Below are 20,019 nucleotides of genomic sequence, written 5' to 3' on the forward strand. Positions count from 1 at the left end.
CCCAGGGTTCCCCCCCCCCCCCCCCCCCCCCTTTCAGTAACCATGGTAACTTTGGGCAAAACCAGCTTTCGCCTCAGAAATTGTTTTCTGTGATAAAGGGTTTAAAATTGCATTTGTCATCTAACTGTTAACTTCTTCCCCCTATATACCCGAGTGATGAAAGAGACAGAACCTCTGCTTTACAAAGGAAAGAGAACCTCTTTGATTCTCTCTGAAAAACCTTCATGATGGATGGCAGTGAAGTGAAATACAGAACATACTTTGCAAGTTGTGCTTGGTTTTTTGCTGACCTTAATACAGGTTTTCATAAACACCTGCTTAATGTGTACCATAATGTTGCCAAAAAAATCCTCACATCCACCAATCAGCTAGTCAAAATGCAAAGTCTGATCGTAGAAAAGGAGGTTTCCTATATCTTTTGGACTTAATCAAGATGTGCATCAATTTTGTTCCCTTCAAATCAACTTTGCAAATCACATAAGTCTAAGAATGTCTCTTTATTTTCCACTGCACTGATACAAAGGGTTGACACAGCTATTGAAAACATCTTTTGACAAAGATTATTCAAATCATGATTCATACAGGCTATAGCCAATAGAATACTTACTCATTATTAACACACGTATTGCGCTGTTATAGCTTGGATTAAAGCATGTCAAGGCCAGTGCAATAATTGTTGCCCTACTTAGCGAAAGTCCAATAAACTATTTCAGGGCAGTGGACAGCTGAAATACTAGCAGTTTGCAAACCCAAGGCATTGGCATACACTTCTGTCCCCCGCAAAAGACAGTTCTGAATCTACTCAGAAACCCAAACTGCTTGGGCAGTAGGGCTTTCTTCACTGTTACTTTTGGCAGGGGTACATATAAACAAGAAACAGCACGAGTGGAGAAGCAGGGACAGAAAGAACAACAGGGAGAAGAAAAACTTGAACAAACATTGGTAGTGTAGGACAAAGAAATGCCCTTAAGCAGAGGAAGGAATGAGACATTGAACTCCTAGCTGAAAGGACCTGGTGGAGTAAGAAGGAAAATTGCCTTTGGTCGCTCCTCTCTGTTGGCATTAAAGATTTTGTATTTCCTTCTAAAGGAACTGAATTGCACTAACAATACCTGATCCATTACCTTCATAATCTCTTTCCCTATCTGGAAAAAATCTGCAAAGCACTGCATCTTGACCAGCCACTTAGATTAAGAGGATAGTAGCACGTTATATGATCAATATACAAAGTGGGATGGTATGACCTAAGACCATCTTTTGATTTTTAACAATGATACTACCACTGCCTTTTTTAGGCCAAAGACATAAGACTCCACCTGTTAATTATCAGTGGTATTCTGCCTTTGTGGACCTCCTGCCTCCAAAGAGGCAAGGAGTATCACACTTCTCCCCACGCAACTGTGTTCTCCTTCACCAAATGAGATACTCACCAGCCAGCCTTTATGGTGGGAACCTTCAGTGGGGCTCAGAGAAGTGGGTATCAGCTCCCAGTGACATTCACAAAAAGTCAAAGCAGTGACAGAGTTTTATAAGACTACACACAGAAAAATAACAAATGGAAGAAAGCACAGAGACCACACCCATTCATCCTAAACCCTGTGCCACCTGAAAACAACCTATTTATTAAGGCTGGCAGAAATTTTTTCACACAAGCTGTTTTTCATGGGTAATGTGCGATTCGGCAAAACAACATCTTTCACAGAAAGAACATTTTGGATTTTCATCAAAAGTCTTGGTTTAGTTTTGGTTTTGTTTGACAGAAAATGGAGGAGAAGGGAAGAAGGAGGGAAGCAGATTGGAGGGCAAACCTAAGCAAACCTTACTAGAATGCCCTTACACTAGTTAATCTGAGTGCAGTCATGGAATAATTCATTATCTCTGCATGTAAAGCCTTTGTGCTCTGTTTCTTGGCTCACTATCAGAAAGGACAAAACAGACTTAAGGAGTATGTTCCAGAAAACAATGGGACTTGGGGAAACTGCACATACAGTCATCGAGGACAGTGGCACTCTCTCTGTGTGTAAACCCAGCGAAAGCAATCTGCCACTCAGAATATGATGATTCAAAGACAGCAGAGAGAGAAGGAAAAGTGATGCTCAAGCTGTGGCACTTTATAGAGCAGGACTGTCGCTCAGCCCAAAAGAAAACTCTTTGCTCTCAGAAAACAACTGTGGGGATACCACACTACCACCTGGGGTCAGCTCCCTCTGCCAGCAAATGCAAACCGAAAGCACATGTGTATGTTATGACCCATACAGGCACCACTGTTAATATATTTGCAACATGGTCACAAACCTTTTATTTTACTTCAGGGAGAGCTTTTTGGAAATGAGTGCAACAAAGAATCTGATCCTTTACTACTTTATTTCACTTTGCCACTGCTGTATTTCTGCTAGGGCCAATGGTGTATCTAACATGGAAGTAAAATGGTGATTATGCAGTCCCAACATTTCATTATTAATATCATCTTCTCCTTCTGTGAAGCTGAACTTTAGCTTTAAAATAATACTTCTTCCAAATTCCAGGCTGGTACAGTTTGATTTGCAAGGCCTTTTGTAAGAAAAGGTGTGATGCATGCAACCTGAATACATACTCTCTAATTCTCTTCTCTTTGTCAGTTTAGACTCTTCAGTTGTACCCATATCCATACTAACTGAGCTGCTAATTAACTTTTAAATACGTTGCTGATAGGCAAATCCTCCTAGTTTAACTCACAAAAATTATATGCCTGCACGTGACAGCTGAGAAACTCTACAATTTTAAATAAATCATTGTCATCAATTTTGCAAAGAGAAGCAGAATATTTGAAATTTCTAGTAGAAGTGAAAATCTAAAATGGCAACTGTTTGGTGGCAAGTTCGTTTTAGAAAACTGTGAAATGAGATTTAACCTCAAAGTCTAAGCTTTGAAGTACCTGACTTCCTATCCTGCAGCATCTTGGATACCCACCTACCCTGGGCAAACTGAAAGCTCTCAAGCGGACACCAAGCCGGCACCACCCAGTGTCTATGCTGGGGCTCCCAGCCCTCTAGCAAAGAGCCTGCCTTCCGGGAAGCCCTTCCCGAGGCAGTCTGTGTGCAGCTGTCCCCAGGGGTCTCAGAAATCCAGAGTCCTTGGCAACGGCTAGCCTTCCAGTTCTGGTGAACCAGACTTTCCAGTAACAAACTGTCATGTCAGAAATTGCCCATCCCACTAAAACCCAAAGTGAAACAAGAGTTTTATCACACTGGGATTGCTGGTAAAATGCTATTTAAACACAAACCAGAAAAAAACCTAAGTAACTGAAAATAACATTTAGCTTCCCTGAACCCACTTCCTCCACACGGGTCGACATTTTACAAATCTATACCCTTACAGAAAACACTATATGAGAGAAAATGCTGAGAAAAGTAACATAGTTTTTAGCATGCTCCTATCAAAACATATGCCAACCAAACTGAACAGAACGTATATAAATAACAACAATAAAAATTCAAAGCAAACAAGCTGGAAATTCCATTACCTCATCTGAAGTTTTCCCAGTCTGATAGATAAATTACATTGTTATCCTGCAGTTATTTACTTCTTGTGCCTCGCACCTATTTCTGACATTTTAAAATGAAAATTGTGCTACAGAGGTAAACTGATGGGAAACTTTGATGAAAGTATATGAGCTTTAGGTCATAATTACCGGGTGACTTCTAGAAGAAACCAAAGAGGTGAAAAATGAAACCGAATTCCAGAAACTGCAGGTTAGACGTATTTTTGCTAACAGAAATGTGGAAAAAAAAATTTCTCTGTTTTGACTGTATGAACTATATGAATTTGGTTTACTACGTTGGAGAAGCGTGTGTTAAAACGTTTTTTAAAACCTCTTAGCTATTTCTCATATACTCTGATAGCTATGGGATGGTAAGTTTAAACTGAAAAGAAATATCCTCCTTCATTGGCTGGACTGCAAAATTTTAGTCTTACTTATACAGCTGGAAAGCCTGGAGCCTGTTCTGGTACATGGTGTTGATGAAGCAGCAAATCATAGGTCTGTTTGGGCATATTGCAAAACTGTTTCCCAGGCCCTGTCCACTGGAAACAAATGATTAGAGGAGAAAGAAAGGTTCAGATCAAGCTTGCAGTGTTTTGACAAAGCTGTTTGTGTCTCTGTGTGTAGACCCTTTTCTTGGGAAGGGTGAAAAACGATAGTCAGGAAAAGTGCCCACACAGTTCAACAAGGGAAATTAGTCACTTGTTTTCATGAACACACCCTTCATTACTCCTCAATGGAATTTTTCTTTTTATTCAGATATAACCTGTCCTAAGCACAGAAAAGTAAGAATCCTGAGAGGATGGCTTCTATTGTAAATATTTTCCATAGCAGCTTCTTACAAAAATGGACAGGTTCAAGCTTATTCTTCCTCCCACTAAAGTCAGTCATCACTACCAACTTTTATAAGATCATGACAGATTTGTACATTTCTTCCCACCTACCAGGCCAGAGGAAAGAAAGGGAGCCCTATGTGGAGGGAATCCCTTTTCAAACAGGCATTAAACCTTTCATGAAAGTAATACCGTTGTTCTTTGGAAAAAAACCCCAAACCACTGGAACTGCACAATATAAGAAACTGAGTAACCAAAATCAGCAATGAAAATTCTGAAGCCCATCCTGTGCTCAGCACTCCTAGATCATACATTACAATTTCTCTTCTAAACACAAAGATTTTCACCAAATTCATTGTCACTGCTTAGTATTCAATGAATACAGAAAAGCCACGCACACAGATGCTTGCATAAGAAACTACCTCGATTAGAGCAAATTGCTGTCCTCAGCAACTGCACGCATGTATTCCCAGATGTAATATGCCAGGCTCTCCACTTGTGAGAGGGAAAAAGGAAGGGCCACTCAGACAAACAACAAAACAACAGCAAACTATATAGCCACCTTCTCCATCGCCTCAACCATTTTCGATCATAAGTATGCACCTAAAGAGCATTTTAAGAGGGTATGATTATGGAGAATGGGAGGAAATAACATGACAGAAGGAAAAAGGAGCAATTCATCATTATCAGCATAGGCTTTGTTCAGGTACGTGGCCCAGCCTTGTCCTGACTGTACTGGAAGAAAGCCAGGAAACATGAGCCAGAAGCAAATTAGTGTGTCCAACCAAGACACCAGTCTGGACAGCAAGGGGATCAGCAACTCAGAATATGCCACAGCAAGCAACTGCTACACAGTTTAAACACAGCCAGAGACAAAGTGCTCCAGAAACCCTAGCAGAATGGACATTATCACTGCCCAGCAGCACTGTGGTCCCAATGCAGGTGCATTTAGTGTAGCTGGGCCTTGAAATGTATTACTACTGCACAGTTAGGTCTGGCTGTGTTCAAGTCAACTTCAACTTTATTAGAAGTTCACTTGCATTAAGTAACTTACGTTGTTAGGCCTTTGTACACGTGTTCAGAGACCAATTACAGTAAAGCCAACCAAGAAAGGACATGGTCTTCCAGTTCCCTTAATGTTTTGCGCAAGGATAAAATCTTCTCCCAAAGAAAAGAAGCGTTTTAGTGATACTCGCAAGGCCTACCTTGCCCAAACCAGGGGTGTCTTTCACTTTGCTGACTGCCCTCAACAAACATGGCGGTGCAGGGGGTGGGGATGTCTGAAGGATACTGCTGAAGCTGGTAGAGAAGAGAGGAGATTCAGGAACAGATGATGCAGAAGGCCTGTGCTTCTTCTTTTTGGAAGACAGGTTCAATTTCTGAGCAGCTCTGTGGGAAAAATGACAAGAGTAAGCTAAAACAACACCAAACAACAACACAAGTGGTCAAGAATAAAGGTATTTATCAGGTAACTATTTACGTTGGATCTCAGTTTTGACCTCATTGATCCTAACAGTTTTATAATTCTGGTTCTTCACTCATTATTACTAGTTTAACGCCACTGACTTCATAAAGTTGCTCCAAATTTACACAGTCTGCATTAAGTAGAGTCACAGTCAGGCCTCTGTCACTATCTCATCTGTTGAAACAATTCAGCCTTCAAGAAAGCTCCAAAACCTCCAATTACATCAATGAGCTATACAGCAATTTATGTTCTAAAATCAAGTTCAGTCACCAAATGATTCACACAGAATTGTTTGTCATTCATAAGCCTCTGATTAGAAAATGAATACTTGTGCAATATTTGGATGTAAGCAGCCACTGTTAAGTTAATTAGTATTAAATGCTCAGGTGAATTTGCTGAGGTGTAAGAAGCCTCGCACTAGCTGTTTTAAATTTTTATCACCTCTTAAAACATAAGCCAGTCTAAAAACCGAACAAATGGTGACCAATGAAAATATTGCTGTTTGCAATGAGATGGAAACAATCATACCAACTACAGCTGCATTAACCACTAAGCAGGGAAAACAATGAAGACTGGTTTTAATACTACAGTATTCTTAGATAAGAATGCTGAAGTTTGTATAGACTTTGATTAAAAAGCTACACTTTTCTGGAACAGAAACATTCAGTACTTTTGTTTTGCAAAATGTTTTATTTTGAGACACAATTCAACATTCAGCCTTTGTTGCAGCTGTTTTGTTCCAACACTTGTGCATTCTGCACTGCCCAAGGATAATGTTAATATTAATCATGCTGTCCCATGGATTCCCTTTTGTAAAACAAGCACTTTAAATGGAGCAGGTCAGCTGGAGCACCATCTCAAAGGAGAGATGGATATAACAATTCATGAGGCTACTTTCGTGTTGTTTGCTTTGGCAGACAAACTGTGACTTAAGATAGGTATAAAAGTAGTCTGTGCTGACAGTAGCTCTCCTTACCTTGCTGAAGTGTGACAGTCAAGACCAATAATTCTAAATCCTCCTGAGTTTTAAGAAGCTTTATCTCCATTAGACTGGTATCGGTATATATTACCCAACACTGAACTTACAAAAGTAATTGCATTATTTTATTCCAAGGAGTCAGGGAAAAAAGACTGAAAAAAAAAAATATATATATACTCATTTCAGTATGCAAGTACCTGGTGTTTGTATCAGATGTCTCAGACACATGAACAAATTACTGCTGGGCATGAAGTTGCCGTATGTCAGCTGGTCGTGTGTGCACTGCCAGTATGTATTCTTTTAGCCTATGGCAAGTGCAAAGCAGTTCCAGATAGATTAGTTTTTAATAAAAGAGAAACACTAGGAGATTTTAATTGACCTGACAGAGAATTATGACTCAGAATTTTCTGTACCACCTCCTTGTCCTTGCCCTTGCCCTTCCCTCTGGCCTACTGACTGCAGTTCATAACCTGGTCCTCTCTTTTAAGAGTCTGCTTTCTTTTTCATAGAAAACATAATCAAAATGTGTTGGTCAAAACCAAAGCAAAAAGCACCAATTTTTCCTTTTCCTAGCAACATTTCAATGGTTTGAGAGGATTCAATGATTTCAGCTTCCATACTGTCAGTCACTAATACTTTTGTAAAGTTGTCCATGCTGAATCAAGATTTTCTGTATATCACAGCTTCACTACAAAATTATTTTAAGCAAAATCTTGTACTATGTGCAACAATTGAAAATACAAATGTTGGCCAAACATACTGAAAAATTTACTCCTGTGGTCAAGCCCAGTAGTCCAGTCTTAAATATAGGCAGTGGCTCCACCCACTCTGGTCATATGTCTGGTCTCATTGACTCACCTCAGGTGAAAATACATTTCCAAAAAAACATTTTCTAAATGCTTCTCCAGCATTTGCTGTTCCTTTTACAAAGCTGATAGTGTAATACAAACAGCTTCTTGACCCACCCAAGCCCATAGCTGGCATTTTCTTAGAGAAAAAATATTGTTGGAGGTACCTGGCCTTTTCAAAACCTTGGAACTATATTCTAGTTTGACAGTTATAACCTTTGAGATTGCATTCAAATGGAAGAACCTGCATTTTCCTTTATATTTTTGGCCTGCAACTGGCAAAATGTATGAAAAAGCAATGAACTATATCTCACAACTTCATGGCGTTTTCTGATTTTCCCCAAGGAGAGAAAATCAATGCATGGCAGGCTAGAAAATAATTTACAAGCCCTATCAGACTTGACTGAATTTTGAAGGGGATCAAAAAGGCAATAAGCCTCAGGTAATTCCCAGAGCATTTAATTGGGAAGAGAAGGATATTTTAACCAGATGTAGACTGCAATATGACACAAACATATACAATGTGGCTTTCTTGTGAGCACATTTGCGTGAGTAAAATCATTCAGCTTGGGTGGCTAGCATTGCTCTGAACACAGTTGGTCATGCCAGCTGAAGCTGATTTGGCCCTGTGATCTAGCATAGGAGGTTAGAAATTCTCACATTTTACTTTTCAAGGCAAGTCAGCAGCCTGGCTCTCCCATGCAGACTCTGTGGACCACCAGACTTCTCAGGCAAATCACCAGGCTGGACCTTGGGAGACCTGGTGCCGCGGCGGCTCACGGCCTGCCCAGCCCAGCCAGCAGCTGTTTAGGCTCTGCTCTTTGTACAGGAGCCAGCTAATTTGTTTTCATTTAATATCTAGTATAATAGGACTCTGATTTCCACTTGAGACTATGCATACTACTGCAGTAATGGTAATGGCAATGATGGCAGCATGGCTTTATGTATTGACAATAAGCTGATCATACTCCAAGTTACATTACATCCCACTTGAGCCAAGTGATATCAGCTATGAACTATGCAGGGGCACGCAGTGGGCTCCAGCGCAATGCAAACCACTTCCCCGCTGTGCACGGTATGGCTGTGGTAGGGATTGTGTCCGCAGAAACACACAAGGAACTTGATCCAAATTAAATTTTTGAAGTGCATAATTTAAACTGTATTAGACCACTGTGTGGACACACTCATTCACAACCGAACTGTCTTTAATGTCATTTTGCTGAATTATCTTCCAAAGTAATGCAGATTTAATCCAGTTTAGCTAATATACTTTGGATTCGCACCTTCAGTTAATTTCAATTATTTTTTCCTGAGAGTCCCTATGTAAACAAACAGCTGCAGACTTTTTGAAAGCTTACAAGATTTGTGGCAGAGGAAATAAGCACAAGATCAAGATCAAGAGATTGCAGGAGGGGCATTAGAAAGCTGATTAAAGTTCAATCCAAGTAAAACTGATGGATTGCTGGCAGGAAAGGGGAACTGCTTTGAAAGTCCACCTGATCCATAGCAAAGACTGAGTTCATTTCTTGAAAGGACATTCTCTGCTTTTTGTTTTTTAAAATCCAAGTTTAATAAGGTATATCTTTGGGCAATCAGAATGCTTTTCATCTCCTGCCTATGCAGAAATGGTGATATATTTTTTCCCTTAAAACTCCATGGGCAGGCTGCAATTTTCAAACACATTCATTGTAGAGCTAACTCCCCTACACTGGAAGCCAATTCATGACTGATAGGAACTTCCTGAAAGCTGAAGATCCTCTGTGGGATTCACTGAAGAAATGAAGAATCTGAGATGTGAGGGGGGCAAAGCATGCTCTTTGAAAACTTGTCTAGAGAGATGAATGAACAGAAATGGATTAAATAATCCATTTTTAACACAGAACAAAAGCACTGCTAGGGGTGATGCAAAGATCTCTGCTAAGAAAGTTATTCATACCACTTATAAGCAATACAAGAATGAAGCTGATGAAACTCTTTAGACAAAATAAAAGGCATTATGAAAAGCTCTGTAAATACCTTGCTTAGAGAAGTCACTGGGTAATGGTTACAGTACAACACACATAAGGAAACACTGTGCAAGGAACAATTTGAAAATTCATGGTTTCTAAATTAACTTTGGCTGCTCACAAAAAGCAACTTCAAAAACTGAGGACAAATCCATACATCTACTTGTTACCAAGCAATAGTCAAGGGAGAAAAAAAACCAACAAAACAAAACAATGTGATACAGCACTTAAAGAAAAGAACAATAAATAAAGCCTCCCTGCAATACATAACGCTTGTGTGCCTCCAGCTCGAACAGAGTGGACTGGGACTTCATTTGGCAAAAATTCATGTAAGATCATGAACTTCAGTGAGCCTGGCTATACCAACTCATGGCATAGTTACTTTCTCTCACTTAAGGAAGAAAACAGACACTGCTAATAAAATTTAAGGGACACCTATTTAGCTTGATAAAAGAAATTTTTTTTCACCAACACATCATCCAAGACAAAATTAAAACTTTAGGACTCACTGTCAAAGTAGAGGTCAGTAAGGCCACCAGGCTTGTTAGATTCAGAAGGTGATTAGACATTTAAGTGAATAATTAAAATATTATTCACACTTCTGTCAGCAAAGATCATCACTGATAAGTAACACTAACTCTCACGCTTCAGTACCTGACATGCCCCTTCACCACTGACATCTGAAGAAATTTCCTTAGGTGCGTATCTCTGTATAATTATTCATTACTGGAGTTTCATATTACATTATGATGCATCCAGTACTTATCACCCTTGGAAACAGAATTCTAGATCATAGGGGCCAATAAGCTGGCATATCAATTTCTGTGTCAAAATAAAAATTGAAAATATGCTCACTTTCATATCATATTTTCCACAGAGAAAATGGCTCTCAAGATGTGGAGGCTAAACAGTCATGTACTAGCTAACTTTAATGTAAATATTTGCAATTTTCTTTAAAACTAAAAATCTCTCTTTCTTCTTTATTTGGAGGCATAAGCTTCACTTTATAAGACAAATACTCTCTGCTGGGTGCATCGTTCAAGGAGTAAAGTATGAACTTTACATGTGCAAGGGATGGCTTACCAGAGGACGTGCTGGTTTGACAAGCCCAAACGAGATTAATGATCTTCCCTAGTAATTAAAACACTATCTTTACTTATCCAAAACTGCCTTGCCTGCTGTATCTTAGTGCTGGGTTGGAAAATAGATGAAAGTTGAGTTTGGAAATCAGTCTCCTGAACAAACTCTTTAAGCATATTTGTGCAGATATATCACTAGTTATAAAATACATCTACATTTGTGACCAACAGTGTTGGTTACCCAGTGTGAAACACTCATATCCTATGGTCTCAGGTTGGGCACCTAAAAGTGAAATACAGCATTACCCAGCCTCACCCTCAAAACAAAAGCCATACCGATGATTTTTTTTTTTTAAACCCCAGCCATAATTCGTCCTGTAGAAAAAGTAGAAATTCTTGACTGTCACCTACTAAGTAGAATGTAGTCTGCATAGTATTTTAGTTAACTGATGGAATGTCAAACAAAACTATACTGGAAGCCTGCCATTAGTTTTCATTATTTCCAACTCAAATGTTTTCAAATATGGGTTTGTAGTGTATTTTCTATTTTGGGTAAATATGTTTATATAAAGTGAGTTATCATATCATAGAGGTCCTCATGTAGCTGTAAGGTAAAAACCAACGGGATACAGCAAAATTACAACCACGCAGGCTTTTTTCTATGAGAAAAGCCAGCCTTGATTTTCGGTTACACAGGGTCACTCAACAGTTGCTTCTTCAGGATCTCTAGTTACTGAATCATGTCAGTTATATGCTGCCTATACAAACTGGACATGGGGCACTAAAATGGGATGTTCACATTTTCTAATTATAGGGATCTAACCTAGCTTCTCCAAATCATCACCAGAAGTGATTCTGTTTCTCCCAATCGTCTGTATAGGTGATGCAGGCTCACTAAGGTGACATTACAGCCAAGTTCACCTGAGTACTACCACCAAAAGGGGAGGCCCCATACCTGCCACTGCCCTATCTGCGTACTTCCTTTCCCTCCCTTGCTTCTTTCCTCACATTTATTTTGGTTTGGCTGTTACTGCTTTAACCTCCTGAACTGGCTTGTGCCAAAGGGTGCTCTAAATCATACTTATTTGACATGGCTAATATGCCTGAATTACTATGGCAAGCACTTCCCCGACCTTAAAATCTAAAGCACGTGGTACTAAATGTGGTTTCATGCAAAATCTCGTCTTTCTATTTGGAGGGCAATGACCTGGCCAGGAGCCATGGCTTCCTTTGTGCCATGCCTTTCATTGCATCTTCTAAAGCAAAGAGAACAGAGGTGCTTTACAGGATGTTTAACCAACAAGCTGACAGCCATGCTCTGGTGGAAAGGCAACCTGGCCCCTTGCAGCATCTGCTGCAAAATGGGGGTACCACCTGAGAAGCATGCTCCATGGCAGAACAAGAACGACCTCCAAGGGCTTTTTCTCATACCTCTACATGGAACAGTTTTTCTCATCCAGACTGAAAGCAAAAAGACAGAGCGACAAATCTTGCAGCTGGCTTGCCATGTCCCTTCCCAGCCCACATTCCCTGCCTTCCAACAGGACTTACAAGCTACAAACAAGAATCAGGGTAACTTTACTCCACTTTAATTCTCTGCATGGCCAAACCCAGGGCTGTGGTGTTGCAGCCTAGTAAGACATGTAAAGAATGAAATAAGAATCCTCAGAGGAACATTTCCTGGATTTGTAGTTCCGGTAAGATTCTTAGTATTTGTGTTTAATTATTTTACAATGCCTTTAAAATCTGGAGATAATTTGAGCTTTCTGCTTATGCTGTAGAAGGTATAATAAACATCTCTCTAATGCCCAGTAAACACTTGCCCTTATTGTTCTCTTTATTTTTATGCATGCATTCCATTTCATAGCAACAATAAAGCTGTCCCAGGCTGCAATCTTTCACTTCTTGGGTGGTTAGTTCAGATGTTTTGGCCACAGTGCCTTAGTGACTGTGCTCTCCCCTGGAACTGTATTGTAACTGTCCAGAAACTCATTATTTTTAACTTATTTAATTATAACAGAGTCAAAATAGAGCTTCGACCTTTATTTAGGACAGGTCTTATAAAATCTGAGGCTTGTTGCACATAGGCAATCTTAGTGAAATTAATAGCTCAGACCTGTTTTTATATCAAGTTCAAATTTGTGTAAATTCACTGGCAACAGAGTGCTCCTAGGTTGCACCAAAGTGAAGATGAAGAATATGCTTGAAGACCAATAGCTTAATGAGAAGCTCCAAGTCCTACACAAGCACATATTGCAGGACAGAGGACTCATATTCTACACAGCTGTTACTTGGGTGAAACTCTCAGCTTTACAGAAGGATATGACAAGATACGAAACAAACCACTTCTCATGTCATTACTGTTTGATACACAAGATTCTCTTCACCAGGTATCACTGTACTCCAGTAACGATCTTTTTACCTAACCTAAAAGTTCCTGAAAAACCCTGATGCAGTGAAAGACGTCCTTCTGTCTTGGCAACAGGACCATTAAGTAGCTCTCATGCATAGACGTAACGTTGGCCAAAAAAGTAACAAATCAAATGAACTATCATATTTGGAATTTCTACAAGAAATCATATCCTTGTCCATCAATAGTACCCATCAATAAAACTACATCTTGACTCAATAGCTTTATACATTTAGCTAGAGAAAGATAATTTCTACTTTCTTTCCTTTCGTTCCATTTCTTTTCCTCCTCATTCTCTTCTCTTCTTAGTACTATTCCTAAATTTCAGGCATTACTGATCCAGGTCACCACACACACTATAAAAATGACCAGATTCACCTTTCCTGCTGTGTTATTGACTGCAGACACACATAATCAACCTGCATTTTTAGAGAAAAGTGATTTTGGTGACCAGCAGAAGGACCCAACTCTAAAAAAACGTTCAGCACTCAAACACAGAAGACAAATCACTAGTCAATTTTTTTAAAGAGTCCGTAGAGGTTGTTTTTATTATTAATATAGCTTATTTTTCTCTCTGAAAAATGCTTTGATAAAAAATGGTAGTCAGACAGATGACAGTGCTCACAGCATTATCCCATTCCTGGAAAGCTCTGAGGATGAGTTGGATATGTGTCACTGCATGCTTAATGCATGAAGCAAGCTGAACCATTATACTTGGATAAAATAAAATCAGATGTTTAGCACTAGTTTAATATGGGAAGAAAACCAGCCACATTTACTATAACTCAAATGAATTCAAATGTAAGCACTTACCAATTACTGCCATGGTTACTTGGCAATGCATCTTCAAGTCCCACGGGAAAACTGCATAGGCAGGAGACTGACAACCACAGACCAGAGTAGCCTTAATTTCAGTCGCACAGAGCTGAGGGCAAGAGCACTAGTATCTTTCAAGGAAAGGTCAGAAACAAGCTCCAAGCTCAAGCTTTGGGTGTTAAGAAGTATTGCCTGTATATACTAAAGATTTAGATTGTAAGACATCGGCATTGCGACTAAGTAATAAGAAAGGAGATGTGCACTCTTTTATATTTGTACTGTTATTGTGTAAAACAAGAAACAGACTTGTCAGTCTTCAAGTGTTAGCTGGAAAATATTAGGGGCATAGATGTACAGTTACAATGTCTTCTCCTGAAAGTACCACTAGGGATGGCTGGCACACAGATTTTCCCCATGTTTGAGACAACCTAGCAAACTTCAAACCATGGGACAGGACTCCTGGTTAGCCAGCCCCTAGCTGACTCTCCTCATGAGCAAGAAGTAATGACAGTTATGACAACTCAAAAATGTGACTAACAGAAGCTTTGCACTGAGAGGCCCACAAACCGCTGGCCATTTAGTAACAGTCCTTAAAATCACATAAAGCAATTTCTTTAACTGTAAGTTTTATGGAGCTTATCTGATTACAGTTATTCTATTACCTTGGATGCTAAGGCCTGACCACACACTGTGTGGAAAGCTGTTTTGCTTCATCTCTTTCCCATTCAGCAAAAACCTCTCATAACACCAGGAAGAAAAGCAGCCAGCACACAGATTCACAGTCCATTTTGTCATTGTTTAACTTTCCGGGTGGCAGAACAATTAAACAGATACATAAAAAGACTAAAAGGCAGGTAAGCTTTACAGGTTTTTTTTGCCTCATCAATATTTTGGAGGCCAGCACATTTAAAATAACACCAGCATACAAATGGTAAACTATTCTGACAATGCAGATGCACTGAAATTCAATGCACTTAAGCCCAGCTCTGACAAGCAATCTCCTGTCGTAGTAAAAAATATTTCCCCTAAGAGTTCCTGTTAGTCTTGTCTTGTACTTATTTAAGTCACTACCATGAGATAGCGATAATTCTTTGAGACAAGTTGTTTTCAGCTACTGGAGACTATCATCATTACTATGTATAATATGCTAAGGTCCAAGACTGAGGTCTTCCTCTTAACAGACTGCACACATGCTAAAATCAGTCCAGCCCCAACAGCTTATAAGCAAACCAGACAAAACAAAAGAAAGAAATTTTATGATCCCACCTTCACAGAAATATGCTGAAGCACAAAAAATTCATGCACAGTGGCAAATAGTAATTTAATCTAGATCCCCTTAGCAGATGCACACAAAGTCACGGTGGTTTTGGAGGTGCCTAACAGCATCCCCCAAGTACCTACGAGGAGGGTACCAAGATGACGGAGTCAGGCTCTTCAAACCGGGGCATGGAAGGAGAACAAGAGCTAATGGGCATATGTTGAAACAAGAGAAGTTTGGCCAGGGTGTAAGGAAAAGTTTTTTCACCCTGAGGACAGCCAAGCAAGGTTGTGCAGTCTTTGTCCTTGGGGAGGTTTAAGACCCAAACGGATGAAGTCTTGGGCAACCTGTCTGACCTCAGAGCCGAGCCTGCTTTGAGCAGGGGGTTGGATTAGAAACACCCTGAGGTCCCTTCCAGCCTCTCTGATCCAATGATGCTATGAAAGAAATGTTACTACAATTTTGAAAGCAATAAAATAGTACGTTTTATTTTTTCTTTCAAAATATCTTTTCTCTGAAAAGTTTCAACAAAATCACTTAGCATCAGTCTCAGCAATTTATTCAATCCAAAACTAAAGTTTTCATTTTTAGAATATTAATTTACATATAATTGAAGCAAATGTCAAACTACAATTTCAAACTGACAAAGTTAATAACTACTTCTTTTTGCAAGGGTGTAACCAAAACACATTAAAACATTTCTTGATTCTTGTTTACTTTCTGGGAGGACATAAGCTAAATCAGCAGAAGCTGATGAAGTAATTTAATTTGAATGAAATCCACATTTCTTGCTGGGGAAAAAATTTGACAAAAATTTCACCCAAGTCACCTTGATTGTTTTGTTATAAGACCTTCTATCTCTATCTCCTGAAGATTCAGGAAGCAATTCTACACAACACTAAATGTCCTTATATCCTACCATTTGCAGGGGAAGCCCTATACGCCCAGCCTCTTACAGGAATGCTCAGCATTCTGCTAGCTCAGACCCCACCTCCTTTGGGAGCTGACCTTAATATTTAACCTACTTTAATCATGCTGCAGAATGAATTATTACAGAAAATTACGTAACTGGAAAACACTATTACTGTTGGCAATTACTGTTATTTTTTAAACAAACCTTTTGTTCTTGTTTTTCTATTTCCAGTAAAGTGAAATAAAAACCAACATGAAATTAAATACACCACACAAAGTAGTAAGACATTGCCAGAAAGAACTGAACTGTACAGATATGTGGCACAGGCACCAACAAGCAGAATTTATAAGAGATGTAAAGCCTTTAATCTGCAGCTTTTTGCTTGTTACCTGTACAAATTTCAGTGAAAGCAAATTAATTTTCAGTTCTGAGGGCACTTCTCAGACAGTTGGGCATACTGCTGAACTGAACAAGTATTTGACATGTATTTTTGTTTCTCCGCAAAAGTAAATTTTTGAAAAGAAGTTATTTACAATGGTGCAAAATTTTATGCCAAAAGTGTTTCTCTCAATGCATCCTATCACATATAAAGAAGACAAACGTATTTGCTGTTTGATTTCACTTGCATCTCAACCTCTTTTGTGATTTGTTAATAATACCCATAGTCACACCTCTGTTCCACCTGAATAAAGTGCCAGTAACTCACGTTCAATATTGATAAAATACAGCTGAGACTGATGGGGGGGATGTGTGTGGGGAAATCAGAGGAATTAGCAAGGGTCTCGTCTGCTCTTCCAGGTCACCAAAGGGACTGCAGTCTCTGAGTGTCATGGGTCCATGCTAGGTATGACAAATACAAGCAGAAATATTAGCCACAAAAATCTTTTCCCTCTTAAAATGCATAGAAATCTGATCTTCTTTCTTTTTGGATACAGGCCTTGCTATTGTCATATATTTTTATCATCTGCAGGCCAGAATATTGCTGTTTGCTCTAATGAGAGCTAGGCATGAACGTTTCACTTGGTGCAATCAGAATGAAAGCTCATTTCCCAAGCGGGGAGATTCAGCCGTAACTCTGAGCTCTCCTCTTGCCATCCTGTTGTTTTTCTCCACCATTCTCTAGTCAAAGGTTAGGAGCATGATAAACTTTCTGTTCCTTGTCTTTCGTAAGACAGATCATGCTCAATAAATACCTAAAGTTTGCCCAGAGTTATCTGCACCTGAAGATCTTCTTCCTGGACAGCTGGCCTACTGAAAGCTGGGTCAGCTCTCAGCTATGGTCTTCTGGTTCCTCCCTCTCCAACGGCCCAAAGGTTCCTGACCCACAGCACCTGCTGCTTGGTAAAAGCCTATCAAAAGGCACATCCCCTATGTTACAGCATCTTGGTACAAAGCATATTCTAAAAATCCTGGTCCTCATCATCAAAGCAAACAGTAGGCTAAAAATTACCTCTACCAACAACTCAGAGAATACTTGAAGAAAAAGGAACAAAATTACCCTTCCAAGAGACCTCTCACTTAGTAATGCAGCTCCCTGACACAAGAGATCAGGCCACTGCATTGCCTTCATCAGAGCAGAATCACTTCTCCGTGAAGTTCGTTCTTTGATGAGGTCTGGAAAATTGGTTCACTTAACCTCCTTCATAATAAATATCCCATAGTCAGGAAACCAGAACGTCAAGAGTTTTCTGTTGGACTTGGAAAACATTCCCAGTACTTCTTTCTCTGCACACCTACCTCAGAAATTCCTATAGTTGCCAAAATACACCTATGGTACTACAATACATTTTATCATGCTCTCCCATTTTCTATACGGAAAAAGCTTATGAACGCAGGAAGTAAGATGCAGGGCAGCCTGCAGCCAGATCCCACCATCTCTCTTCTCTGCAACAAACAGCTGCAATTTGGCCCTGTCATATAGCACCCTAAGAATATGCAAAAATTTTATTTCTTACTATATTTCTTTTATACCAGAGGACAGGAGAAGAAGAACTGGAGAAAGACAGCACCTGGGACAAACTCAGCACTGCGATACTCTAGTTTTGAATGGTAAATCTCTACTGCTTTGAAAGAAATGCATCAACAGAAGCCTTGAATTCAGTGCTGGTAAATCAAGCCCTCTGCAATGAAGAGAGTACAATGATGCACTTTGTAGAAGTCAGCCCCTGAAATTGAAGATGAAAATACACAGGCAGGAAAAGCAGAGAGAGAGAGAAAGAGAGAGAGAGAGAGAGAGAGATCACCTATAAAGGTGCAAAAACCAGTATCTATCTCTGTAATGTCAAAGATAAAAACACTTAAGCTGAATTTCTGAAAATCAGTCAGGCGCTGGGGCTTCTTTTGTTAATGAGCACACAGCTGGACGTTGGCTAGGCACTCCATTAAAGGCCCTTGATCAAATACTGTAGCTTAACTTGACACTGTTGTCAAGTGCTGTGTAATAGAATGAGACACAACTCCAAATTTCACAGATGTCTTTGTGCACTACTGCAACACATTCAAAGCAAAACCTTGGTCATACCAGGAACAGTATGGACTACCTCAGATTAGAGAAATATGGGAGGAGGTCAGCAAATAGCTCATGCATTACAGCAGTTCCTATGGACAGTGGATGGTATTCAAGGGAAAGTCACCTCATCATTTACTGTGCTTCCATACCACACTGAGGCTTATAGTTTTGTTGCATCCAACTTTTTATGGAGTTGAATGAAGCAGCTGTTTACTGATCAAAGACTTCTTATGTATCCCATTATAGGGTAGATGATGTTGCAACATATTCTTGAGAAACCCACCACCAAAGAGATTATGATTCAAATATCTTAAATGGTTTTATACAGCTACCTCAAAAAAAAAATCAATCCAATTTTGCACAATTTATGTTACTGTTGACCTTTGAAACTGAAGCATTCTCTTTCTTCCTAATAACAAGAGGCAGATGGATGCAATCTTCTTCCAGAATTGTCCATCTTCTAAGCTCAGGTTGCCTCATATTTCCATGAATAGAGCTTTCTAGTCAAACTTCTTTCATTGTGGTTCCTCTCAAGAATGTTGGTTCATCTTTTTGGGACATTTTTTCAGAATAAGGGCTTTATGGAAGAAGGCCTAGAGTATATACTGCCTAGAGTACTACAAGGAATCAGTTTGGCCTTGGGGAAGGACCCCAAAACCCATCAGCTGATGCTAGAATTGTAGCAGTGTAGCTTTTCACAGTTTTTTGAGAAAATAGATTGTGTATGTTGATGCCCTGCAGTCTGCGTTGTTGGTTATCTGGAAAAGTGCATCCTGCATACAGAAAAATTTGAGTATACTTTGCTTTCCAGACCAGAAGATAACAGAGAGATGAATTTGTTCCTTTAGCCCTTCTACAGCTACCTGCAGCAAGGCACAAGCAGTCCAAATGCTCCCTCGCCCTGTGTTTGCAGCAGGGGAAGCCCTTGTTTTCCATTCTGAAAATTTGATCACCCTGACACATCCAGTATATTGGTCATTTTAAATAACCCTAAACCCCTTAACACAATTGTGCTGGTTTTGGCTGGGATAGAGTTAATTTTCTTCATAGTACCTAGTTTGGGGCAATGTTTTGGATTTGTGCTGGAAACAGTGTTGATAATACAGGGATGTTTTCATCACTGCTGAGCAGTGCTTACACAGAGTCAAGGCCTTTTCTGCTTCTCACACCACCCCACCAGTGAGTGGGACACAGCAGGGACAGCTGACCCCAACTGTCCAGAGGGATATTCCATACCATATGACGTCATGCTCAGCATATAAAGCTGGGGGAAGAAGAAGGAAGTGGGACACGTTCGTAGTTATGGCGTTTGTCTTCCCAAGCAACTGTTAGGCATGATGGAGCCCTGCTTTCCTGGAGATGGCTGAACACCTGCCTGACGAT

At 39.7% G+C, this 20,019-nt stretch overlaps 1 protein-coding gene across 1 annotated transcript in view; it reads right to left on the reverse strand.

Moving 5' to 3' along the window:
• Positions 1 to 20,019, reverse strand: part of KIF26B (kinesin family member 26B) — a 215,068-nt gene that overhangs the window by 104,455 nt on the left and 90,594 nt on the right. Inside the window, exon 4 of the mRNA XM_009276296.2 lies at positions 5,559 to 5,742. Within this exon, the coding sequence (XP_009274571.1) occupies positions 5,559 to 5,742 (184 nt within the window). The remainder of the gene's footprint in view (positions 1 to 5,558; positions 5,743 to 20,019) is intronic.

This window comes from Aptenodytes forsteri, unplaced genomic scaffold, assembly GCF_000699145.1.
Source record: "Aptenodytes forsteri isolate BGI_AS27 unplaced genomic scaffold, ASM69914v1 Scaffold10, whole genome shotgun sequence".
Classification (NCBI taxonomy): domain Eukaryota; kingdom Metazoa; phylum Chordata; class Aves; order Sphenisciformes; family Spheniscidae; genus Aptenodytes; species Aptenodytes forsteri.